Source organism: Oryzias latipes, chromosome 9 (genome assembly GCF_002234675.1).
Source record: "Oryzias latipes chromosome 9, ASM223467v1".
Classification (NCBI taxonomy): Eukaryota; Metazoa; Chordata; class Actinopteri; order Beloniformes; family Adrianichthyidae; genus Oryzias; species Oryzias latipes.
In genome coordinates, this window is record NC_019867.2 from 28,659,247 (window position 1) to 28,686,011 (window position 26,765).

Genomic DNA, 26,765 nt, shown 5'->3' on the forward strand with positions numbered 1-26,765 from the left:
TGATTTATCAATATCCGGTTCCTAGGTTTTATCAGACAGAATTAAAAATCATAAGATATCGATAAAGCACATGACAAAGATGAATTACTTAAGTATTACGTCAAAAATAACTATTTTAGAAATCAACATGGCAAATGCAGATCAGTCATCTGAAATATAGATTATGTTACTTATAAAAGCCATTCATATGAATAAAACATAATACTATATCAGTAAAGTAGACATCTTACACATGTTGACATGCATGATGCTGCAGGGCTATTATCAACATGCTGCATGATGTACGTATAATTTGCTGTCGACATAAATGTACATTTTATTTTGCTAAACCTGTATACAGCATACTAGGCTATTATAGTAGTGTAGATTTATACATTTCTGACTCAGTGACTGAACTTGTCTTTCAGGTTTCCAATGGATTCAGACTTAAGGAAAAAGTGGGCCTTAGCAATAAAAAGAGCAAATCCAGATGGATCACTGTGGTACCAACTAGCAATACAGTCTGGCTATGTTCAAAAGATTAAACTGACAGAACGGGAGACTGTATCCCACAATACCCTGCTCTGCCTGCTCCCACAGCAGAAATTGCCTGCTCTTGTTGGAATTGGGTTGAGCACAGGTTTTTCTTTCTGTGTGCCCTTTCATGTAGCTGTTTTATGTTGTTTCACCCTTAGTTATTTCATCCTGTTGTGTTTTCTTGTTCTTTTTTTTTTGCACCATGAGTGTGAGGAGGAGAGAGGAGGATGAAGTTGGTGCAATTTTCAACAGCAAGTGCAGATTTGAGGACATCCTGTTTGATTCACTTCCTTTTGATAAATGGCTATTAACCCATTTACCATAAAGCTCTTTATACCATAAATGTGATCATGCTTTCAGAACGGTTATACTGCATGTGGGCCAATTTTGAGAATTTGAAGAAGAGAAAAGGGTGAAAATGTTCATGTCTGTCTGAGAAAAGTATATAAAGTGAACAGTGGGGAGTTTTACTGCCATAAACGTCTGTAATCAGACTCTGTGGATTTCACCGATCATGGTTACTTTTAGAACGTAACTCCTGCAATAACCAAGGAACTCTGTACTGGTGAAAAGGTAACGCAGATATATGCGTAGCTGCAGCAGAAGACATAGAAATTTGCTTTTTTGAAGCTGCAGCTTCAAAGCCTCAATGGGACAATGACGTGAGAGGATCCACTATTTATTGCTTTGTTTTTGTTTTTATGTATCAGTATATTTTTTCCTGAATTTTTGTCTCTGAAAATCATAGTGTTCTTTAGTGTTATTTCATAAATAATGTTTTTTCTTTTATTAAAACGAGCATGAATGAATTAAACTTTATTCATATAGCACTTTACAACTCTTTTAAGGTACCAAATGGCTTCACAATAAAAGACAAATAAAATAAGTTTAAAGTAAAAAAAAACAGACATCAAAAGCACAAAAAATATAAAAGATAAAATCAAAAGTGAATCAGGATGGGAAGGCAGAAATAAACAGATGAGTTTTAAGTTTTGATCTGAAAGTTGGTAGAGTTTATGTTATGGAGGTAGGAGGAGGAATTCCAGAGTTTGGGAGCAGAGCAGCTCAAGGCTCGGCTCCCCATGGTGACGAGTCGGGCCGGAGGAACAGAGAGCTGAACAGAGGAGGAGGACCGAAGAGGACAAGAGGAGGTTTTGATATGGAGGAGGTTTGAGTTTCAGTGCAGCTGGTGGAGAACCGGGGGGATATGACTGAAGGAAGGGGTTCTGGAGATGATGCGGGCAGCTTAGTTCTGGACCAGTTGGAGCTTCTTGAGGGTTTTTTGGGGGAGACCAAAGAGGAGGGAATTACAGTGGTCTAGACGGGAAGTGACCAGACTGTGGACCAGGATAGAAGCAGAGGAGACAGTGAGGGAGGGGCGTAGACGATTAATGTTACGTAGATGGAAATGGGCTGACCTAGCAATATTATTGATGTGGGACTGAAAATATAGTGAGCTATCAAGGATGACACCTAGAATCTTCACCTGAGGGGAGGGGGAGACAGAAGACACAAACTCCTCTGTGAAGAACTCCAGAAACCAGATGATGTTCAGGTGTTTGACTAAACGCATCAGTGAGCTGCAAAAACTCCAGTCTGAAAAATAAAAAAAACACCCAAAAAAGCTGATTTATTGAAGAAACGATAAAGAAGAGTTCAGAAAGTTAACTTCTGTTTTCTTCCTTTACCCGGAAACTATGGAAGACCTTTCAAAATAAAGTGTCATCAGCTGTTTTGGACCAGACGGTTGATTCCGGTTTCTTCAGAGCTGATTGAAGACTTTGAAGAAGATCTTTGGACGAATGTTCTTCTATGTAGATGGAGACAATCTTCCTCTCGCCATCACGGTTTCAGTCGTTGTTTACGAGCTCACTGAACGTCTGCTTTTACCGCCAGCCGCTCGATCCCCGGTAACGTTTAACGAGTTTAGCGCCGCTTCATCACCGAGGAGGAAGAGGAGGAGGGCAGGTTCTCCTCAACTGACGGGATCCATGTGGACCGTTTCTGCTCAGAGAGCGCAGCGACCGGAACCGGGTCTGTTCCATTTCTTTGCTGGCGTCTCCCAGAGGGGCGGGGCGCCTTTCTGTGGACGAAACACCGAACTGAAAACCCCGAACGGCAGGACACCGAACCTCCCGAACCAGAAGAAAAAATGATTAAAATTAAAAGAAAAAAAAAGAAAAAATACGGACCACTGTTGAGGTAAAAAATGTTTCTTTTTTTTTAAAACAGTTTTCATATCTCACACAGATGATGACGTGTTGCGTCATCTGTCATCACGCTGTTGCTTTACGAACATGACTTAATTTAATTTGACGTCATCTTCATCAGATGACAGAGTTTGATGTCATCGATTACGGACGATGACTTCATTTGACGTCATCACAAACGCTGGTTTATAGACCCAAAGTCTCCAATGATTTCCATTCCCTGGTACAAGCAGGCGAGTAATCTTTAGGTGTTTGGAAAGACCAAAAATCTTCGAAATATTTCAAAGATACAGCATTTGGACAGAAAAGGCACAATGTCCAGCAAACAGGAAAACCAGCAGAAATCAAAGAAAACCAATTTCGTGATGAAATGGATAAGAAATCTGAGGACATGTTTTCAAAAGCGGAGGGGGAAAGTGGAAGACTGTAATCAAGTTGCTGTCCTCTCTGCAAACATAGAGACTCTCCAAGCAGAGGCCACAGCTCTACAGGCCAAACTTCGGCCAAAAGATGAGCTGACACTTGAGAGGAAACTGATCGATTTGAGGAAGAAAGTCCTGAAGAGGAAAAAAGCTGGTCAGGAAGCTGAACTGAAAAAACTTAGGGAGAAAGTTTCCCGCTTGGAAGATCATGAGCGGCACTATAGAGCTACCTTTTCTCAGTGTCAGAGGCTGGAGCAGGAAACCACTATTCTCCAGAGAAAAATCGGACCTCTGCGAGTGCAGGTTCTGCAAATCCAGGAACTCCATGAAATATATCCTGCAATGGTGGAGAGAATAAATAAGCTGGAAGATCTGAAAAAGCAATTACAAACAGAGCTTTCAACTTTAAGAGAGAAGAAGACGATTGCAGACGAGCAGCTTGTTCTAAAGAAAAGACAAAACCGTCAGCTGGATCTGCTCAAAGAGGAAACAAAGACACTGCAGAAGGAAAAGGAGCATTTGTCAAAGCATCTGCGTCTCACAAAGTCCACGCAGAGACCCAGAGAAAGAGCAAAAACAATCTAGGATCTGTCAGCACAGGTTCAGAAACTGCTTGAGCGGAGCAGAGGAACGGCTTGATTCTCTGCAAGCAGAAAACGTCGCAGCACAGGAAGAAACCTTCCTCCTGCAGAAGAACACGGCGGCTTTAAGAGGTCAAGTCCTGAATCTGCAGCAGCTAACCGCAGCTGGAAGATGCATGTTTGACTGAGTGTACAGGTGGGTTTTAGGGGAATAGGGTTGGGGTTGGGTACTTAAGTGAAGTAGTAGTTTGAACTGACCTTATGGTTAGACATTGGGCGTAAATGGACAAACTGTACACTCAAACATGCACTCATCACCTGACAGGACGTACGAGGACGTTTAGACAAGTGAGGTTTTCTCATCTTCACACAGACGGCCCGGAACTCAGCCGGAACAAATCAAAGTCTTCAAAATTTGGTCTTAGCTTAAAAACAAACAAAAAAACGGGCGACACGCTGAAAACGTGTTAGTGTGGGTTTTCTCTGAGAGCTTCAGTTCCCCCCACCTAAACAAAAAGAAAAAAAAAACATCAGGAGAAGACAGTCAACTGTTTAGATTTCTTTTTAAATGTAATTTTTTTTTCATGTAAATAAAGACTTTAACATCATTGTACTTTATTTATCAAGCCACTACTTAAGTTTGTCTGTAATATAACTGTAATTAAATTTTTTTAAGAAAACCATTAGGAGAATAAAAATAATGAATGTACTGACAATTATGAAAAAAAATTAAAACAAAAAAACGGGCGACACGCTGAAAACGTGTTTGTGTGGGTTTTCTCTGAGAGCTTCAGTTCCCCCCACCTAAACAAAATAAAAAAAACATCAGGAGAAGACAGTCAAATGTTTAGATTTCCTTTTAAATGTAATTTCTTTTTATGTAAATTTGGACTTTAACATCATTGTACTTTATTTATCAAGCCACTACTTAGGTTTGTCTGTAGTATAACAGTAAATAAATATTTTAAGAAAACCAAATAAATGAACAACAAATAAATAAATAAATAAATTACTGACAATATTTATTAAAGAAAAAAAAATTAATGCAACCTCATGGGAGCACATTCTAGTGCTCCCGTGTGCCGGTCCCAAGTCCGGATAAATGCAGAGGGTTTTGTCAGAAGAAGCACTAAGTGTAAAACTAAAATCCAACCAAGTCTGTGACAGAACCTTCTTCTTACAGGTGTGGCAAGTGGGGGAGCTCTGGTGTCGACAACGCCAACCCCCCCCCCATGGTCCCAAAGGCGCTTTAACAGGTGAGCAGATTTTTTTCCAAAATGAGGCCAAGTCCAGCTTTAAGTAATTTTATTATAGCTAAAAAATGCTAAAAAATCAAAAAAGGGGAAACATTCACACTGTTGAGGGAAGATTGGGAAGGAGACCCTTCAAGGGCCGAGGTTTACCAACGGAGCGCTGGGCCGGCTCACGTGGAGGTAGAGCTGGTGGCCCATGGGCTAAAGCTGACAGCAGCAAGCCGCAACTGCTGAGCAATAAAATCAAGGACGCCAAACAAGTCAGCAAGGGTGCCTCCGCTGCCCCTGAATACAAACAAACCAAATAATTAAAGATTAAAACCAAAACCGGCAGAGGCACAGACAAAGTAAACTGATCGCAGTTTACAGAGCCTGAGCAGTGAGGGGAAAATCCTCCACACCTTAAGCTCGCTGAGGCGTAGAGGGGACCTTTATCATACTTTCCTTGTAAAGTCTCGTGATAAACTGATCCAGAGATTTTGAGAAGACAAATAATTGAAATACCGGTTAATTATTGTTAAAATGACTTATTTGTCATCTCAAACCCTTTGGATCAGTTTATCTAGAGTTTTTACAAGGAAAAACTCGCTGAAAATACAAATCCTTTGTTGTTGTTGTTGTTTCAGATCATTGAAGCATCTAGAACAGGCATCTGCAACCTTTTATACTACCTTTTACAAAAAAAAGAATATAAGTTTAAGATATTTCAAAGAATTGAATTATATATATATATATATATATATATATATATATATATATATATATATATATATATATATATATATATATATATATACACATATATACACACACACACACACACACACACACCCACACACACACCCACACACACACACACACACACACACATACATACATACATACATGCATACATACATACATACGTACACATACACACAATTTCTTTTCTTTTCCTTTTGGCTTTTCCCTTCAGGGGTTGCCACAGCAAATCACATTTTTCTATAATGACCTATTTTAATATCTTTCTTTTGACGGAAACACATGCAAGTTCCTTTCAAAATAAAACACACAGGTGTCGATTAAGATCCTTCTGTTGTAGCAGATTGACTTGAATTAAATACAAGAAAGTCAGGCATGCTTTCTCTTTCTTTGTGACTTTGGTGCACCGTCTTTTTTTTCTTTTAATCTAAACCTGACATTAGTGCAGAAACCAATTAAAATAAAATCAATAGATTTAATTTGGAATAAGATTGTGATGTAACAAATAATAAAGCAACCTGACAGTGAATTAAACCATTTGCAATCATTTTCCTTTCTAGCATGTTAAAAATCTAAAAAAAGAAGACAAAACTTAACTAAAAATAAAACAACCAGAAACTACAAACTCGTTATTTACTCAATCTGTTTGCTTTTTTCCTCAGAAATAATTAAAGCCACAATGGAGACAGATCTGCATGTGGCTCTGGAGCCTGATCTAAAAATCAATTTCTTGAGTGATTTTTAGAAGTTAAATTTATTTTTGGAAAAAGGTAGAAAAGATTTCACTCAATAAACATATTTTGAGAATAAAAAGGTCCCTGCCAGTCTCACAGGGGTTAAAGTTAAAAAGCTCGCCAGCGCTGTGCTTCCAGGTCCGGCCAGCAGATGTCAGTGTTGCGCCACATACGCGTCCTCGGAGGATGCTGCGAGGAAGCGGCTCGGCTGTGGGACCTGACTGACTGGCTGGCTGCTCCGTTTATTTGGACATTGTGGAAAAAAAATGGCTACCGGCAGAAGGAAGGTGAAGCAGCGGAGAAGTCCTCTGGATTAACGCATCGTCTCAGACATATGGATGTACACGGAGTGAGCAAGCACGGTCGACTCATTGCGGGATATCGCCGACATTCCCAGACCCAGCGAGCTCTCTCTGCGCGATCGCTGCTGTGCGGTGAGTGGATCCAGCGGAGGCTGCTCTCTGGAAGGGGCTAGTTAGCTTTGCATGCTAGCTGCCAGGCTAGCCCGACAGGAGGGTGCATCTGGGGGAGTTTGTACCCCCGGAGGCGGTTAAATCGGTACTGAAATGACGGTTCGGGCGTCCAGAGAGCCGCCAATCGTGCTGTCTTGGTGTGAAATGAAAAAAACTATATCTCTGTGTCGTTAATAGTTTATTGTGGGCCGTTCATCTGTGAACATGGAGCCTGACAGTTGTCGGTCAGATGCTAGTGCGATCAGCTGGTAGCTAAGGTAGCTGGCAGCATTTGGGTCAGAATCACTGCCTCGGTGGGGGGTTGGGGGGGCTGTGGCCACCTTACAGGGACCCCCCCCCCCCTCCTCAGTAAGATGCGTCGGCGCCTATCTGACGTCTGACGCGTCACCAGGGGGCTAACGGGGGGCAGTGTCGGTCACTCCGGTCCGGTCACCTGCGCGTGGCTCCCCGCAGCTCAGCGCTTTGTTCCCTTGAGGGTGACGTAGCAACCGCGGGGCGCGCCCACCTGCTCACCTGGCACGGTCCCCCCCCCCCCCCCAGCACGCACCAGTAATGACAGCACGCACAAACCTTCTACCCACTTCTTCATCCTCCTCCTCCTCCTCCATCCATGTCCGCAGCCACGGACGCGTCCCGTGTGGTCTCTGCACCACCAGACCAACAGATCAGAAAAACTCATGATCTCTGTGATCCACTATGGTGGATCCACGTGCAGACCTACAATCTCACTCCCAAGATAAAACATGTGAGATGGAAACTGCTCCCTGTCTGAAAGTGTACTTTTATTTTGGAAGTTGCATTTCTCATCTGTCCTGCACCCCCAAATAATCTGCACTGGTTTCTTTGTATTATGGCTACAATGTGGATCAAAATAATCTTAGATTAATAATCTGGTGTTTTTTAAACAAAAGAATCTCAGATTTTTCCAATTATTAATTTGAGGTATCTTGAATCCCCGTCCTTTCCTAGAGAACCACTCAAAAACAAAAACTGGTGTTTTGGGCGTTTTTAACATGTTCTTGTGGAATTTTTCTTATCATGGGGGGCATATATAAAGAAAATAAAGGTTGAAACGGCATTTCTGAGTATTTTTTTCCCCAAAGCATTATGAATCAGGAGCAGATGAAAAAATAGATTGTATTTGTGATGTAATAAATGCGCTGGGCGGGCCACGAGCGCCCTGCTCCGCTCCTGGCATTCACGCTCCGGTGTGCATCAGGAGGAGAAAGATGATGGAGATTCAACATATGTGCTTTAGCAGGTTTCAATAGCTGGAATCTAGCAGGAGAGTCTGTAAACAGAGAGCTCTCAGCAATGGGGAGGGGAAGGGAGGGGGTTGCTCTATGCAAACAGTAACTCAGATTATACCATGGTCCGGGTGAAAACTCGATTCTCATTGGCTGCTTGGTGTACATTCAAAAATGATAAACCACGGTGATAACCGCATGGTGAAAAAAGAAGTTCCGGTCACCTAGCTTAAATGTTTTGTGTCACTGTGCCGGTTTCTTTAAAACAACCTTTTGCTTCATCATTTGGACTAAAACAAGCGGTAAGAGGTGAACTTTCTCTCTGAACTGATGCTTTATTCAACCCATCGGGAAGATCAGCATATATATATCGCAGAATCTTGACTGCAGCGGTGGTGCGGCGCGACGCGGATTATTTGTTACGTGGTGTGGATGAGAAAAGCGATCCAAATCGGAAAAAAACTAGAATTAAGGCCTAAAAACTGGTTAATATGTATTGCTTTTGTAAGTGACCATGGTATAAGCAGGTTCATGGCCTTCGCAATAATACTTTTTAAACCGTCCGACGCGGCGTGCGTTAAAAAGTAATAATGCACAGTTCGTCGGCCATTAACCCTTATATAATGAACTCCTGCCACTCTGCAGAAACTATGTCCTACAAAACGACACAGGTTTTAAGATTTTAGCTGAAATGGCATAATCAAAAGTAAAAGAGCACTGGGAACGCTTTTACAAAAGAGGATCAGAGTGGGACTTTAAATGTTTGGATTGGAGGCAAAGGCTATTTCCCGGTTCCAGCAGAAGCTCCTGATTGATTTGGATCACAGAGAAGCTGCTGAGTCAGGTCAAGGTCCCAGGTCAGGCTCTAGAGAACAAAAGCTTTCCCATCAGAACTGAGCAGATGTAGAGAACCTGCAGCAGCTTGGACCCTCGTAGATGGCCTGAAGTTGAGCCTTACTGTAAAGTTTTGCTCAGAACTGAATGATCTTTGTATTACAAACTTTCTAATCCTGCTGTGTTTGTGTGAAAACAGCTTGCTGCAGTTTCCTGTCACGACCCTGCGGGGTCTGCAGGTTTCCTCACATGACAGCAGGTGTAAACATGTGTACTCCACAGAGAAACGCCACACGAGCGGGCGTTCAGATGCTATTGACAACACTGAAGGACAATTTGCCAGCAGAATATACTGTAAAAGCATTTCAGATGGCGAACCACTGACCGTGGGTGTTTGATGATCATTTGAGTCAGATCTAAGAAGAGCAGACAAGGCTTTGGATGCGAGCGCTGTATCTGCTGTCAGTGCTGATCTCACATCCTGCTCAGACTCAAGGTCCATTTGCCACAATAAACACAAAACAAATAAAAGAATACAAATAAAAAACATTCATACATGTAAGCGTGGCTCCGTCTAATTTCTGAAAGACACACTTAAGCTGTGGAGTCAGAGCTTATAGTTGACACGTCTTTCTTGAATGAATTTCCACAGGTTCTTCGTTTTCAAGTATTTACTTTCAAATGGATTGTGACAACAAAAAAATAAAGTAAATACTTGAAAACGAAGAACTTGGCCTGTGGAAGTTCATTCAAGAAAGACGCGTCAACTATAAATTGTAAATTGACCTATTCGAACACAAAATCCAGTAGGAAGGTCGTAAAATGTTTAAATGGCTCTAACAATACACGTATAAAAACAATGACATAAAAGTATAAAAACAATAAAATAATGAAGTATTATGAACTTAAAAAAAAGAGGCTAAAATTACTGCTGACTAAAAAAACTCAAAAGTTAAAAGGAGACCACACCAAAACCTCCAAATAGGGTACTGGTATCTAAAAGTGCTGTACGTCACCTTGGTGAGAGTTAAGATGCTTTTGTTGTTTGAAGCATTAAGACGATAAATAAAGCCAAAGATAAAAGGTCTCAACAAAGCTGGGAAAGAATGAACTCTTCCACCAACAAACACACTGCTTGCCACCACCGTGGCTGTTTTAATAAAATCTTTAGGGCATCATTATAGGCTACTCGCAGCCTCCTCATGCTGGATGCCCTGTAGTTGGTCCACAGGTGGGCAGTATACAGCTGTTTGCAGTAAGTTTTGAATAGGAGGGTTTTAAGATTGTCAGAACATGAATAAAACCTGCGTGTTTACCTGAGCGTATAAGATACACCGTTGTCTGTGGATATCATCATCATCTGTAAGTTTATCATTGATGGTATGACCAAGATATTTCACTCTGTGACATACATCAAGCTTAGAATCAGAAAGTTTAAAAGCAGGAAAATTCAATGTAACATCATCCTTTTTTACGCTAGAGTTCAACAGTTCATTCATTAACTCTGCCAGTAGATGGAAAGAGTCAAACATCACCAGCGTTGAGTTGTCCATGTGTGTCTCATTGGGAAGATGTTTACAGCTTTGACTACCTAGAATAAAATCCAACAAAGCCCAGATGTTTTATCCTAAACGTAAGCTTTATCTGGGTAACCGGACCGGACGTGTGTTTACACGACAGCGTCTCATTGAGGACATGAGCTCATAGTGATGAACCTTGAAGTCCTGGTGTGAACGTGGAGAGTCTCACAGTTGTTCAAAAGTCAAAGTGCTGTGATCTAGTTTACTGGTTCAGTGATCCCGATCTGAGGTGTTGCTGTGGTGCAGTGACGGGTGGTGAGGTCTGTAGCTGGTGAGGCGCTGACTCTTTCAGAGTCAGATTTACAAATATATGAACCCCATTTATTTGTCGACGACTGATTGCAGGTTCATATTGGACCAAGGAAGAATGTAAAATGTATAGCGATTCAGTACAAAAACACGAAGATGAGTGCTACAGACATAGCTCTATTGTCTCAAGCTACGTTCACAACAGCCTTGGCAGTGCGCGTTCAAGTGGCCACATCCAATAAAAAGTCTATGTCAACATACCTTTATGCGTGTTTGGAGCTTCTGCAAAACTCTCGTGTTCACGTTTAGCTATGCAAGTTTTTAAGTCAGGCTTTATGCACACAACAAAGTTAAACCTGTTAAAAGTTAAACCAGCTGAACAACAATCAGGGGACTCAGATTTGATAGTAACGTATGGTTAGCGTCCTTCTCAAAACAAACAAGAACCAACCGTTTGAAAATTGATCATGAAGGATAAATTAATAATTGTGATTCCAGAATTGTGATGAGACCGATTCTCTCGGTGTGTACGTAGCATCACACACAGGTCTAACCTTTACTTGTTATAAATAAAGTCTTTTCACCTCTCCTTCTGGACTAAAATCTCTCTGACTCTAGGGTAAAACTCCTTATGTTCACATAGTTTTAGAAGTATTTTGAAAACCTTTTTGTAAGGTTGACGCTTAAAGCCGTTCAGCTCCAGCATTGGTCGTCCATTATTTATTTTTTCGTGTTTTGATTATAAGTCCAAATTAAAAAGAATTTTTTGAGCGGATATGTCATATCCACCATTTTTCCAGTCAGTTAGAGCAAAACATAAAATAACATACTCCTTTTGATCTTTATTAGCAACCACCAAAGAAAAAAACGTGAGCTCACGAGCGCCCTCTACAGTGAGGTAGCGCTACTGCCTGCCTCACCTTGTGTCTTTGTAGTGCGTCTTCATGTCAGATCCGAACACTAAATAAACAACAAATACGTGTGTCATACATTACCTATTAAATGAGAAGTGCAGACATGTAAAAGAAAATTTAAAAAATGTATAGAAATATATTAGATTGTTATATAATTAGCATACACCGAGTAAGCTAATGGTCACATGCTCATACTAGTTAGAAAGGAATTTCCCAATCTAACTTAAGGGAGAGCTCAGTGCTGCTTCACTGCTCTTTTTATGTTGGAATTTAACAGGAAATGTTCAAAAGTACAGCAATGTTTACGTATAAATGATGGAAATTGGAATCATACAGAATATGCATTTATAGCGGACATCAGTGGACAAAAGGCCTGTAAAATTAATCGCAAATTTATCGTTATCGCGAAATCAAGCTGTTCAACATGCATATCGCAAAGGTCATCAAAAATTGCGATAAATAGCAATTTTAAATGTGCTAAAACAATCTTATAACAGCTTGAAGTGTTCAACGAATCAAATAAATCCCTTTATGCATTTGACAAATCGGGTGGACCCTTTACGTTGTTGACCAATCGGATGGACTTCTTTGATGTTACATGCATCCTCCTATAGAGACGAGGGTCATTTGAAGTGTATATTGAGTTATGTTGACTTTTACTTAAACTGTTGCAGTGAAATGGAAATGATGCATTTAGATGCTATTTGGTCATGTATCGCAAGTTAGATCGTCATCGCCATATTGATCACTAATGTCTCAAATGGCGAGTTTTCCTCATGTCGCGCAGCCTTAGTGGACAAATATTTATTTTATCCTTTATCTTTATGACGGCAGGTGAGGATACAGTTCTGGTTTATTGTTGCAGCTGTGCATGAACAGCTGTCTAGTACAACTGTGGATGTGAAGATGTGTGTATTTATGCATGTGCAGTTGTTTACCTGCAGCCGTATGTGTGTACTAATGCATGTGCAGTTGTATATCTGCAGCTGTGAGTGTACACTTGTTTGTGTGTAGTTGTGCACCTGCTAAATGCCCCCCTAATGGCAATAGTAAGCAGTGTTTTTCCAGGTTGGGTGTGTTGACACGAAGCATCAGGGCTCTTAAACCAGCAGAGGATCAGTACTAACTAAGCCTCCCGGGTCCTCGACTCACACGTCATGGCAGCCAACACACATCACAGTCATGCTGCGCACATGTTTTTTTGCTCGTTTGAGTCAACCACAGATTTCAGGAAGACATGGAATTTATTTCTGCTCTGACGGCAGCAATTTCTGTCCATATTTAGCTCCTGACTCAGAGCTAAACAGTTTTTGTTAATTTGAACCATTTCAAAATAAACCATGAGCCTGCTTTAGGCTGTTCATCCTTAAAACCATAACTGGTGTCATTGGTTTTAGGTACCCACGTTATTTACTGTTCAATTGCAGTAGATGAAACAATATTGCAGCAGGAAGATCAGAATCAGTTTCCAGCAAGTTTGTTTTATCGTTTTAAGATGACAAACCTAAACATTCATGGATTAAATGTGACATTTTTTGAAGTTTTGAATTGGTACAGTTTAGAAAAACCTACTGCTGCGTCATCATTGATGTTTCCTTGAGTCATTGTATGTTTCCAGGTGACCCTGTCTGATTTCAAGTGGTGTTCCACTCCCCCACACTCGGCAGCCAGAGTAATCTGGATGTTTTCTCTGTTACCTTTGTGTTAAGGTTTTTTATTTCCGTTTGGGCTTGTTATCCACCCTCTCATAGCCCTTACTCGGGTAGTAGCCGTAGCTGTTCTGAGTCTGTGAAAACCTGCATGAGCAGCTCTCCTCAGATGGATGATTCCATGAAAGCGTCATAGAAATGCAGAATCATTGTTGAGCACTGGGATGACATGACTCATTCATGACAGAAGGAAAACATTAGATAATGTTGCCATGAAAAAAACATGAAGACATCATTGTGCTCATGGTGTTGCGGTTCTTCTGCTCAAACTCTGCAGCAAACCTCGAGTTAACATGAAGAAAATAACACAAATGATGCAGTGTTGTTGCCAAACTACACAATCGATTCAAATGACAATCTCCCAATGTGATTTCCTGTTCAATTAGAATGGGCCTATATCAATAGAGCTGTGACGTGTGAGATTTTTGATCACCGCGGTGATGAACCTGCAGGGGGCGGTGTCGCGGTTATCCGCCCCCCCACGAAATCCCCCGGCGGCCGCGTTCCGCAAATGAATACAATTACACTGCAGTATTCTTTATTAACAATTAACAGCAACAACTAACTGCTAGCTATCTAACAAACTAACTACATAGGTGTTGTAGAATGACTATGTGTATGTGTGTCAGAGCGCTGCGTGCGTAAGAGGAAGGAGCGCACACACGTGTGTTGGGGGAGCGTGTTGATTCTTCTGCAGCGGACCACTGTGGAGCTGCACGCGAGTTTCACCTGTACTCTCTGGTACAGACATCTGCTCAGAATATTATAAATTGCCTAGTAAGTTGTCACCTTTCCGGTAGCCATGATGCCTGACACCCATGAAGGACGCGGGTCAGGAGGCTCCGCCTTTGTTTATACAGACACGTAACTTTGCGCTGCACAAAATAGTTCCCAAACAAAACATGTAGTGATATTCATCGCGCTCTAACAGTGCGCGTTCATGTTTGGTGTTACAGAGTGAAGGAGAACAGTAATAAAAGGTTTCCCCCTGAAGCCCTTGAAGTCTGAACAAAGGACCAGCAGAAAAAGTTAATTATCAGCAAAGATTAATGTATTTATTATGGTTCCAATCACGCACCATGTGCAGGACTTTCAAAAAAACAAAAAAAAACTTTCAAGAAAAAACAAAAACATGCTGTGATGCGGCGGTGAGGACCTCATCTCATCACCGCGGTGATGCGGTTATCGTCACACCCCTAGAAATTGATAACCAATATTTCCTCTGCAACTATAGCTGATAGCCGACATTTGGCAATACCGATATTTAAGTGTCTATAACAGGTCTTCTCAAATAGTGGGGCGAAGCCAGGGGGGGCGCGCACTAGTAGCGGTTTTAGGCACAGGCAATAATGGCAATTGCCCGGGGCGCAAATTTAACTGGGGGCGGCGCAGCGGCTAAGTGCTTGGAAAAAAAATCTGCGCCAATTTTGGTTTACTATTATCTTTTATATCACAGTGTCTGTAAGAGCCTGAAACCTGTGAATTGTTGCATCCAAAGAGCACCATAACTACTGTAAAGCGTGGGGGTGGAAACATCATGCTTTGGGGCTGTTTTCCAGCAAAGGTACCAGGACGACTGATCTGTATAAAGGAAAGAATGAATGAAGTCATGTATAGTCAGCTTTTGAGTGAAAACCTCCTTCCATCAGCAAGGCCATTGAAGATGAAACGTGGCTGGGTCTTTCAGCATGACAACGATCCCAAACTCACTGCCCTGGTAACAAAGGAATGACTTCATAAGAAGCATTTCAAGGTCCTGGAGTGGCCTAGCCAGTGTTCAGATCTCAACCCCATAGAAAATCTTTGGAGGGAGTTGAAAGTCTGTGTTGCCCAGCAACAGCCCAAAAACATCACTGCTGTAGAGGAGATCTGCATGGAGGAACGGGCCAAAATCCCAGCAACAGTTTGGGAAAACCTTGTGAACACTTACAGGAAACGTTTGACTGCTGTCATTGCCAACAAAGGTTATATAACAAAGTATTTAGCTGAACTTTTGTTACTGACCTAATGCTTATTTTCCACCATAGATTACAGATAAATTCTTTAAAAATCTGATGATTTTCAGGATGTTTTTATTTCTCATTTTGTCTGTCATAGTTGAGAGAATTACAGGCCTCTCTAGTCTTTTTCAGTTGGAGAACTTGCACAGTTGATGGCTGACCAAATACTTTTTTTGTTCCACTGTAAATCTGTTTATGCAAACACAGTACAGACCAAAAGTTTGGACACACCTTCCCATTCATTTGAATGAGAAGGTGTGTCCAAACTTTTGGTCTGTACTGTATTCTTAGCAAAAATGATTACTGACTTATTGTTTTGATATTTTTCTCTATTCATGCGTCCCGATCGGCCTCAGTGAAGATGCACTCATTGACCCTGAATCCAACTGAACGTTTAGAGGCGATGCTCAGGTGTGCTCCCCTCTCTTAGTGCGGTAAATGGTTTGTTCCTGTCTTTATTATAGCTCCATCCTCTGCACTTTCCCCTCCCTCCTGTTTCTCTGAAGTCCTGCTTACCACACCCAGTGTCGGGGGGGGGGGGGATCAGTTGTGCCAGTACCGGCAGACCACACACAAACACACACACAGAACACATGCGCGTGTGCGTGCCCCTACCCATCCTGCTGGCAAACAAAGCCTCTCCCTGCCGATGAAGATGGTCCTTGCCACTGCGTTTCACTCTTCCTGCTGCTGTGGGAGGAGGCATGACACCCCCGTCCCTGCTTGTCCGTATCAACAGAGACTTGTGAGGGGGCAACGGGCAGCTTTCGGTGCATGACGATCACATTTTCTCCTGTGGTGCAGATGAGGTAAAATGCTGGCGGAGCGCAGGGAGAACAGCAGGTAGGGGGGCTCGGGAAGGGTGCTGAGCTTGTCTCCGTGGTGACGAAGAGCTTGTTTGCTGTGTGCCGATGCAGAAACCTTTCCAGACTGTTTTTCAGGTTACTTAACATTTAGTCTTCTTTTTTTTGTTATGCAGTTAAATTAAAAGAGAGGACGTGACCAAACATTTGAATTCATTTGGGAAGACATTCATTGTTTTCTAATTAAGGTTTTAAAACTCTATTTTTATTGGTATATTTTTTTAAGAAAGTCCAGTTAAAATACAACATGTTTTAGTTAGTCAGACGTTCAGCTTTTTGTCAACACTATTAAATATTTCAAAGTTAATTTATACTCCTCTTTTTTCGTACTTGTTGCTGAAGAAGATTTTTGTTATTGATGATGTTTGCATAAGATGTAAATGTCGTACTAAAGGTTGGGCATAATATATTGCTGCTTAGTGTTTTATTAAAATGCTATGTGGAGAAATCCGAATTGCTCCGTGGCATCACTAAGCCATGATAAAAGCAGTATTTTAACAAAAAAAGAACTATAAATGTGAGGAGCTCACTGATTTCCAGTGTGGAGGTTGTTGGCACTGATAAAGTCCAGTCCTGTTGGCATCAAAAATGTCATTTATTCTTTGTTTTTATCCAATAAGTCAAAGCGTGTAGAAAACTACTAACTTTTGCTGAATTCTGTGCTACAGACTAGGGTTGGGCGATGTCCCTTAAATTGGCCGTTGACGATGTTTGCTGTCAACCATCGGGATGGACGATGACATCGTCGGGGGGGGGGGGGGGGGGTATTTTTACATTTTTCGTTCTTATATAACTGCTATTCATTTTTTTGCTTTTTTCATTTTATTTCCCAATCCGCGATGATCCAGTATAAACTGAGGGAAGTGACTTTAACAAAAAAAGTAACAAACAAAATAGAAGAGAAGTAGTCCGCTCCCGCACTTCCGGGGGAGTGCGGACTTACAGCTTTGTGTTTGATGGGAAGGGGGGGGGGGGGGTACATGAGTGATGTGTGTGGGATATTTAAGACTGCGATCCGTCCCGCAGCTCTAGGGGTACAAGCATCCGAACTCAGAACCGGGTCTAAAAGTGTGTGTCTGAGCACAGCTCGGATCGTCAGCACACACAGCGGTTTGAGCTTCAAAGCAGAAATGTCGCTCAGTCCTTAGAAAACATTCAAACAATCACGCGGATTTGTGTTTCCAGTCGTGTCCCGACTAAATAAAGGCTAATGTTATTCTTACATGTTTACGTGCAGCCAGCAAGCAGCACCACCCAAAGCTAATGTTGTTAGCCCGTGTTAGCATACTGCTAATCCTGGCTTCATTCAGAAAAAGCACTGACCACACGGATTAAAATTCAAATGATGAGCGAACAGGTGTTTCATAATAACCGTAACATTTTTAAAAGCACGTTTAGAAGATCATCTCGTATTTTACCGAGCTGACATGTCAATGCATATAGCCGCTCGGCGCTGTTTAACAATGTTTTGTATTGAATTGTTACATACAATAAAGTTTGAAAAAAAAAAAGCCGCTCGGCGGAGTTTATATCCTTCCGTTTTTCAAACCCTACTGCGCATGTGCGAATGATTTATTCCGACGGAAAGTGTGACCTTAGTGAACGTTTTTATATTCTGAAAACATTTTTCTGGAACCATGTACACGGTTGGATTCTAATCCGACCATTGATCCCATCAAGATATTTTGTACATGTAACCGCGGCTTATGGTGTCGACGCGCAACGTGGCGGGGGCGTGGCATCACGATGGTGGTCTCTCCATCGGGATGTCAGTCACCCATCACGATGGACGATGATATCGTCCATCGGCACAACCCTACTACAGACTGTCTATTAAGAATTCTGTGCGACATAGTGGTTCAAGAATGCGTTAGACGGGCATTCTTGTGTTCACACTGGACTGTCGCCACCCGATGCTAGTGCATGAACTCACAGTTGGGAGAGGCTTGGTGTGAAATGTCAAAGCGCTGTAAATCTGGTGAATCGAGCTCCAGGCTTTATCTTTCACAGCTCTATTCTGACACATAAAAGACCTGCTGTCATAGATCCGCCATTACGGATTTCTTCTTCATGACCGCTTTTTCAAACGGTTGTTATTTCTGTGTTTTGAAGAGGACGCTAAACATACGTAACTACCAAATCTGATTCCCTGATTGTTGTTCAACTGGTTTAACATTTGACGCGCATTGACTGGCCACAGGTTTTGAGCATTGAACCCAAAAACGGACTTAAAGCATGCATAGCAACGCGTGAACATGAATGTGAGACCCTGAAACGTGCATAGACTCTGCAGAGGAAGTGGTCGCTTGATCATGCATTTCGGATCCTGGTGTGAACATTAGGGATGGACTAAAGCCTGTCCTTGGCTGTCTTGTGATTGGCTCGCTGCTCAGAAGTGGAACCCATAGTAGTCTTTTTGCAGAGTAACAGACATGCGGGGGATTTGTAAACATTGGAAGAAACCTTGGGTTATGAACTTGAATGATACCATCCTCCTCAATGCTGAGGCATGTTTACACATATGCTCTTATGACAGCTTGATGTATTTAACAAATCAAATTGAGCTCATTTGTTCAATCGGATGGACCTCTTTGTCAGATGCCTCCTATGTAGTCGAGGGTAATTTTGAATCTAATTGTAGTTGTGTTGACTTTTTTATTGACTGTTGCAGTCAAATGGAAATTATGTATTTAGTTGTTTCATTGTTTTCATTTTGTTCATATATTGCAAGTCTTGTTTTGTAGATAACTTTTTTGTTGGCAAGAAATCTCAGTGTTAGCAAAGTCTTGGTTGTTCTCCCTTAAACGCTGTTGCAACAGTGAGGGACATGCTTGTGCGGGGTGCGTGGCAGTGGGTTGCACTGCATTTGCAATAAATGTCCCCATTTGGTGTCCATAGCACAAGTGTTTATTTCAGTTTAAACACATTTCTTTTCTGTTTTTCTCTTCAATCATTAAACCCAGGACTCTTACTGCTCCGCTGCAAGTCAAAAAACAAACGTGCCTCATAATTATTGTCATTTTCCTCGTTTTTGAAGTTTGAAAAATCCCAGATGCCCCAAAAGTAAGTTTAACATTACTTGAATGATGTACTCAAACTATGTTTTTGACTGTTTTGACTGCAATACATTTTATGCTACAATCCTCTATCAGTAAATGGTCTGTCGTTTGGCTTTATAATACAAAAACACACCAAGTAAATTAGGGTTTGGATAAAAATAAAAGCACAAATCAAATATTAAAAAGGCTTTTCTAGATCCAAAGTAAAGCCTCTGAATGTAAAGTGTCCAGGTTGGGTGTAAAGTTCATGTGAATAGCCTTTAAACTTTTTCTGAAGTAGCTTTCTGTTGAAAAAGCTTTTGTTTTTCTTAAACTGCTGTCAGCTTGAAAACTCAGACAGGAGACGCTTCAGGGATTGCGTCACTTTCTCCAAAGGAACAAGCACACAGACTTTGGGCTTTTCCAGGGCACTGGCTGCCTTCATCTCCCAGGAGCTGGAGCAAACTCACTGAGACATTCATTGAAGGAGGTGTCTGCTTGAAGAGAGAGCTTTGAAAAAGCCTGGTGGAGGCAGAAAGCAGGCTCGCTTTCCTGTTTCACAGAAGCTGGCGTTGCCTTCATGCAACTGACTCATTTTCTTTGGTTCAAAAAAAAAAATGATGCAGTTTATACTTTAAGTAGGGCATGTGCAAGTCATACTACAGCTCTGATTACTTGTATACTTGCGTTTCATGCCATCTTTTCGTAAACTTGATTGATCATTTTGTATGCTTCCAGCTTCCACGGGTCAATTTCTAGAAAGAAATTGCCTCCAGTGGGTGAAAGCTTTTGCTGCTTTTGCTGCTGCTATTGCATCTTTGTAGCATTTAACATATATAAACAAGCTGTTTAAATATGACCCATAGTGGTTCTTTAAAAACTGTATTATTTTACTATATTAAAGGCCTATATCATGCAGAATCAACTTTTTGAGCTTTTAAACGTGCTATAATCTTCATTCCTCACTAAAAACATCTGTTCATGCATTTCTAAGGATTCCTCTAACCTGCTCTCCCTGCCCGATCCATAAAAATGTGCGGGTTCTCACATTGTGACGTAGTTAAAAGTAAGTGACAGCCCCTTCCGGAAAGAGTCTGCGCTGTTAGCTCCGCCCCCACTCTAAGACGCACACACACTTTCTGTGGAGCTAGCGGTGATCGGCTAAACGCTTGCATTTTATATGCACAATATGCGCATTCCTCTTTGCAAAAGTTTGAATGTTATTTGTTTCGTGGGCAAAACGCAGACACGCTGCCGAGGTCGGCTCTTGGATGACGTCATGAAATGGGCGGCACCCACAAGGACTGAACGGCGGAACCTCAGAGATCGAGTTGTCTAACTTCCGGGTAGCTGCGAAAATGAACTTATATTTCATTTAAAAATTGTTCTTTAGTGTGCCAAAGGTAAAATATTATTACATATATGGATATAGTTTCTTTGAAAGGCTTAAGGAAAGCATGATATAGACCCTTTAAAGACCCAATCCAATGAAAATGATGTTTTTCACGGTCATTTTCTTTTTAAATACCTGTCCATAAAGATGTTTTGGACTTGAAAATGATTAACTAACTACTGGTAATCTGTTGAACGTTTTTTTTTAATTCTGAGCACCCTTCTACCAAAAAGTTTATTTTCAAAAAGTGTTTGTGTTAAACTTCCTTCACTAAGCTGAAATTCCAACCTAAGGGAAATTAATTAAAATAGAAAGTTAAATAAAAATTCAGGTTTTTAAAAAGGCTTCAAGCAGAACATTTTACAGCTGGATGTCTAATCTTCTGCAGCACTTCCATAAAGCTCAGATGTCCAGCTCCTGCACTTTGGCCCTCTTGGTCTTTGGCCTGGGCTAACCCGTTTTAACACACTCTCTTGAGCATCAAGATATTCAAGACTCTGGTCCTCGCCACTGATCCTGACACGGATCTTCCTCTGTGTCTGACTGAAGGGATGCTCTAGTGCCTGATTTGATCTTCTGCTATGCAGAGAACCCTCTCTCACAAACTGCAGATGAGTCAGGTGCAGAATATTCTGGAAAAGATATATTCAACGGATTTAGTGTTGTGTATTAAAGGAGTCTACTTTGTTTTGTACTTTGGTCACCATGAACGCCCAAGGGCTGAGGTCAGTTTTGTCTTGGAACATCCTGACAATAACACCCACACCTGAACTTCTTTTGCAAGCTCATTGTCTGCACCAGCTCTGTAGATTACTACCAAACAGTGCTCTCAAAAACAAACTATCTACCACCAGCATGTACATTATTTTAGTAACCCACCAGCTACTTTCTCTGATCTGTGGATAAGAGAAATGCAAGGTCATCCATCAGTACCATGGTCCATCAAGTCCTCTTGTTTCTCAGGTCAGCTATCATGGTTAGAAATATTGAAGCATTTGACAGCCTTGGTTGTGTCAGACTCTCAAGCCCTTTCTCCTTTTGTAAGAACAAATACATGGTGTTCTTGGTAAATAATAATAATATCTGATGTGTCTTTATGAGATAGGTAGCTACATTCTGTCAGGATTTGATTGTTACATCCATTATTTTATTTAACCTTAGGAGCAGCAACATCTCCTTTCAGTGGTATCATCTGCTTGTTGCATTAACCATACAGATCGTGAGTTAGATAATTGTAGAGATAGATGGCTATTTCCATTTGACCCCCTTTTTTTGCTGCTGCTTCATTTTTGGCCAGAAACGCTTACCATTTCCCGCTCGGGATGGGTCATGCAACCATTACCTCTGAGTTCACCAGTGGTGTATAACACCACTCTGAGTTCATGTTAAAAGTTATTTTAGGCTTAAACTTGGTGAGAGGAACTTCTTCTGCAGTGTTGTCTGGAAGTCTAAATTTGATCATCATCTGATGCTCTGTTTGTTGCTGCCTAAAGACAATTGGGGAGAGGGGTAACTTTCCCAGTGCACTGATTGCTGCATGAAATGTGTTTAATGGATGCATTGTCCTTTTTCAGCACTTCAATTCAAAACCTACCACAGCCAGTCACAAATGCAGCTTGGCCAGCCATGGCCTTCCCTCAGCCTTCACAATAGACACAGGGTATTGGGCTTTGTTGGATTTAAGCCAGAGAACTGCTCTAGCTGTTAGCTTCAAAATGTATAAACTTTCTTCTTTTTAAATTTTGGTGAGCTCAACTGCAAGTAGCTCGACCTTGATGCTGTCTCCAGACCGGGGCTTGACACAACCTGGGGGGTTGATGGCTCTGTGTTTAGATTTTCAGATGGTTTTGCATTTATGGTTGCATCATTAAGGAATTAAGCTGCATGTGTAACCAAACTGGTTACACTAGAGAGCCCTGAATGGCCAAAGTACTGGTTATTTGTCTTGTTTTTTGAACCATGACATCTTTCAGTTTGACGTTACATAGAGATAATTTTACTGTTTACAACATCAGAGCCAGAGTTTAACATTTTATTCCTTTGGCATGTTTTTGTTTAACTACAGTACAGACCAAACGGTTGGACACGCCTTCTCATTCAAAGAGTTTTCTTTATTTTTATGACTATAAAAATTGTAGATTCACACTGAAGGCATCAAAGCTGTGAATTAACACATGTGGAATTATATACATAACAAAAAAGTGTGAAACAACTGAAAATATGTCATATTGTAGATTCTTCATAGTAGCCACCTTTTGCTTTGATTACTGCTTTGCACACTCTTGGCATTCCAGAGGTAGTCACCTGAAATGTTTTTCATTTCACAGGTGTGCCCTGTCAGGTTTAATAAGTATGATTTCTGGCCTTATAAATGGGGTTAGGACCATCAGTTGTGTTGTACAGAAGTCAGGTGGACACACAGCCTATAGTCCTACTGAATGGACTGTTAGAATTTGTATTATGGCAAGAAAAAAGCAGGTAAGTACAGAAAAACGAGTGGCCATCATTACTTTAAGAAATGAAGGTCAGTCAGTCCGAAAAATTGGGAAAACTTTGAAAGTGTCCCCAAGTGCAGTCACAAAAGCCATCAAGCGCTACAGAGAAACTGGTTCACATGCGGACCGCCCCAGGAAAGGAAGACCAAGAGTCACCTCTGCTGCAGGAGATAAGTTCATCCGAGTCACCGGCCTCAGAAATGGCAGGTTAACAGTAGCTCAGGTTAGAGAGCAGGTCAATGTCACAAAGAGTTCTAGCAGCAGACACATCTCTACAACAACTGTTACAAGGAGACTGTAACAGTGTTGTAACCACTGCTAAAGAAAGGCAACAAGCAGAAGAGACTTGTTTGGGCTAAAGAACACAAGGAATGGACATTAGACCAGTGGACATCTGTGCTTTTGTCTTTGTGCGACGCTGAAAAGGTGAACGGATGGACTTTACATGCCGGGTTCCCACCGTGAAGCATGGAGGAGGAGGTGTGATGGTGTGGGGGTGCTTTGCTGGTGACACTGTTGGGGATTTATTCCAAACTGAAGGCATACTGAACCAGCATGGCTACCACAGCATCTTTCAGGCTATTCCATCCGGTTTACGTTCAGTTGGATTATCATTTATTTTTCAACAGGACAATGACCCCAAACACACCTCCAGGCTGTGTAAGGGCTATTTGACCTAGAAGGAGACTGATGGGGTGCTGCGCCAGATGACCTGGCGCTAACCTACTTAGCAGCTTTTTTCTTGCTATAAAAAAGCTGTGTATCCACAACTGATGGCCCCAACCCCATTTATAAGGCAAGAAATCCCACTTATTAAACCTGACAGGGCACATCTGTGAAGTGTTGGAAGACCCTTTCAGGTGACTGCCTCTTGAAAGCTCATCAAGAGAATGCCTAGAGTGTGCAAAGCAGTAATCAAATCAAAAGGTGACTACTACGAAGAACCTGCAGTATGACATATTTTCAGTTGTTTCACACTTTTTTGTTATTTATATAATTCTACGTGTAAATTCACAGCTTTGATGCCTTCAGTGTGACTCTACAATTTTCGTAGTCATGAAAATAAAGAAAACTCTTTTAATGAGAAGGTGTGTCCAAACGTTGGGTCTGTACTGTATGTCTATCAGACTTTTCTCAGGTACCACTAATGTATAACTATTATGTCGCACATATGACATTCAAATTATGTCATTCATGCACGAATCTAGGGCTGCAGCTATCGATTCTTTTTGTAATCGATTAATCTAGCACTTAATCGATCGATTAATCGAGTAATCGGATAAAACGATTTGTGTGTGTTTTTGAACAACCAAAACAAATAATGCATAACAAAAATAATGTGATTGTAAAATGAACAAGCATTTGATTTTAAAGATCCCCTATGATGCAAATGTTACTTTTGGTGTTCTTAAGTTGGTCTTGAGAAGTGCTGGATGGGGGGGACGGGACAGAAGACTTTGAAAGGGTGGCACAACACCAAAGTGGAAGGCCATTAAAAATAAAAGAATCAGAAAAACATATTTGATCATTATCATTGTTTATATTTCATGTAAAAATAATGCTTTTGTTATTTTTGCAATGCTTAAAGAAGCTTCGCGGTCCGCCGAAAGGCGAGCTACCGCCTGTCCCAGCCCCTGCCTCTCCGCGCCCCCTCGATGCTCTTAGCTGAGTGTCCCGCGGGGTCCGAAGCGTTTACTTTGAAAAATTTAGAGTGTTCATAGCAGGCCCGGTCGCCTGAAAACCGCAGCTAGGGGCTCTCTGGTCGCCACGGAGGGGGCGCGGAGCGGCTGACCCCGCCCCTCGTTCGCTGCCGGCGGCCCGCGCGGGTCCGGCGCCCTGTGGTATGCCAGCTCTATTTTTGCAGTAGAGACACTGCACCTTGTTCTCTTCTTTATTAAGTGTGTAATGATCCCACACTTTAGACAATTTCTGCCGTTTATTTATAGATCTATTCTCCGCCATCGCGCCAACTAAATTCAAAAGGTCCGTGTGAATAAATGGTCCGTGTAAAGGCCCGTACACACCGGGACGAATATTCGCCAGGCGTTATTCGCCTGCGTTTTTCGCCACGTTTTTTGTGTTTACACCCAGGCGATTTTCGCTGACGATGAGCCGAGCGAACATGCAATTTCATTCCCTGACATTAGATGGCGCTTAATGTAAACAGAAATACCCCTGTACACAAGGTGGCGCTGCGCAACTTTAGGCTTCTTAAAGTCGCTTTTCACTCAGAAGAAGAGAGCAAGTATTTACGCGCTAGTCAGAATAATAAAAAGAAAACATGAATATTTCAAGCGTTCGGGGATATTTTAGAATGTCCGTCATTATTTCTTCGCAGGCAGTGTAGATGCTACTTGACGTCTATCTTCTTCGCTGGTATGTGTGCTCAGCAAGGCAGTTTTGTGTTTGAGCGCCCCCAAGTTGTGTTTTACTGTAACTTCAGAAGCTCCAGACACGTGTGCAAAAGCGGCATTCTCATTGGTCGAATAGATTTCGACGCGACGCGTCGAAAAAAAAGAACGAACCCGAGGTGTTTTTTTTTTTGGACGCTTTGACGCGTGGCGTTTTTTCGCGTCGGTGTGCACACTCACATTGGTGCCCTTTGTTTAGTCACGAGGCGTTAAACGTCGGCGAAAATCGCCGGCGAAATTCGTCCCGGTGTGAACGGGCCTTAAAACGGTTCAATTTAGTTTGACACAGACACAACAATCTCCTCACCCATTCATTGGCCTGAGATGTGAGGAAAATATTATGGTTGCTTGTAACGACTTGCTTTAATGGAGGCTGCAATTTACATTTAAAGAGTTTTTTCTAGGCCTGCACAATAAATCGCACATTTATCTTTATTGTGATATCAAACTTCGCAATACCCATATCGCAAAATACGGCGGAAATTGAGATAAGGACTAACCTCAAATGTGCTAAAAGAATTTGATGGCAGTATGAATTATTTAACAAATCAAATAAATCCCTTAATGCATTTTACCAATGAGATGGACGCCTTCACATTGTTGACCAATCAGATGGAGCTCTTTTATACGTACGTATAGTGCGCGTCATAGGAATTTAACGAGGCTTCGAGGCAGAGTTTTTGCCTCGAGGAATTTTTGTAATTGAGTAACTCGAGGAATCGTTTCAGCCCTACACGAATCCCTAATGAACTTCATATAAACAGTGCAATAATCACACTCGGTTCATGTTCTACGTTGATTTACGTGTTCTTTGCTTGGTTTATTCATACTTCTCCCTTCTTAACGTGATTGATTCCTGATACATCTGTAAGAATTTCATGTAAAGACCATAACTTCTTTCCCTTTTTCTTTTTACAAGTTTCCTCTATGCAGTGTGCACAGAGTGTAGGTAGTGGCTGTGTGACATGGCCTTTAGTTATGTTGCTTAACAAAGTTGACTCCAGTTTGAATTTTGCTACTTGGTATCTGATGTGATTTGATTTAAACTATTCTTATCCAGAGGTTTGTGGTTACCTCCCAGATTGTTCTGTAGAATAGTGTT

General features: G+C 41.5%; 1 protein-coding gene across 7 annotated transcripts in view; it reads left to right on the plus strand.

Annotated features, from left to right (window-relative positions):
• The first annotated feature begins 6,656 nt into the window (after positions 1-6,656).
• The window catches only part of wdfy3 (WD repeat and FYVE domain containing 3), a 101,794-nt gene continuing 81,685 nt past the window's right edge, over positions 6,657-26,765 (plus strand). For 6 of the 7 annotated variants that reach the window (XM_023958790.1, XM_023958792.1, XM_023958791.1 and 3 more), the window contains exon 1: positions 16,071-16,306. In XM_023958790.1, coding sequence (XP_023814558.1) covers positions 16,278-16,306 — 29 coding nt within the window. In that variant the 5' untranslated portion in view covers positions 16,071-16,277. Of the gene's footprint in view, positions 6,892-16,070; positions 16,307-26,765 lie in introns of those variants that run through there. The other variant, XM_023958796.1, reaches the window with a different exon arrangement.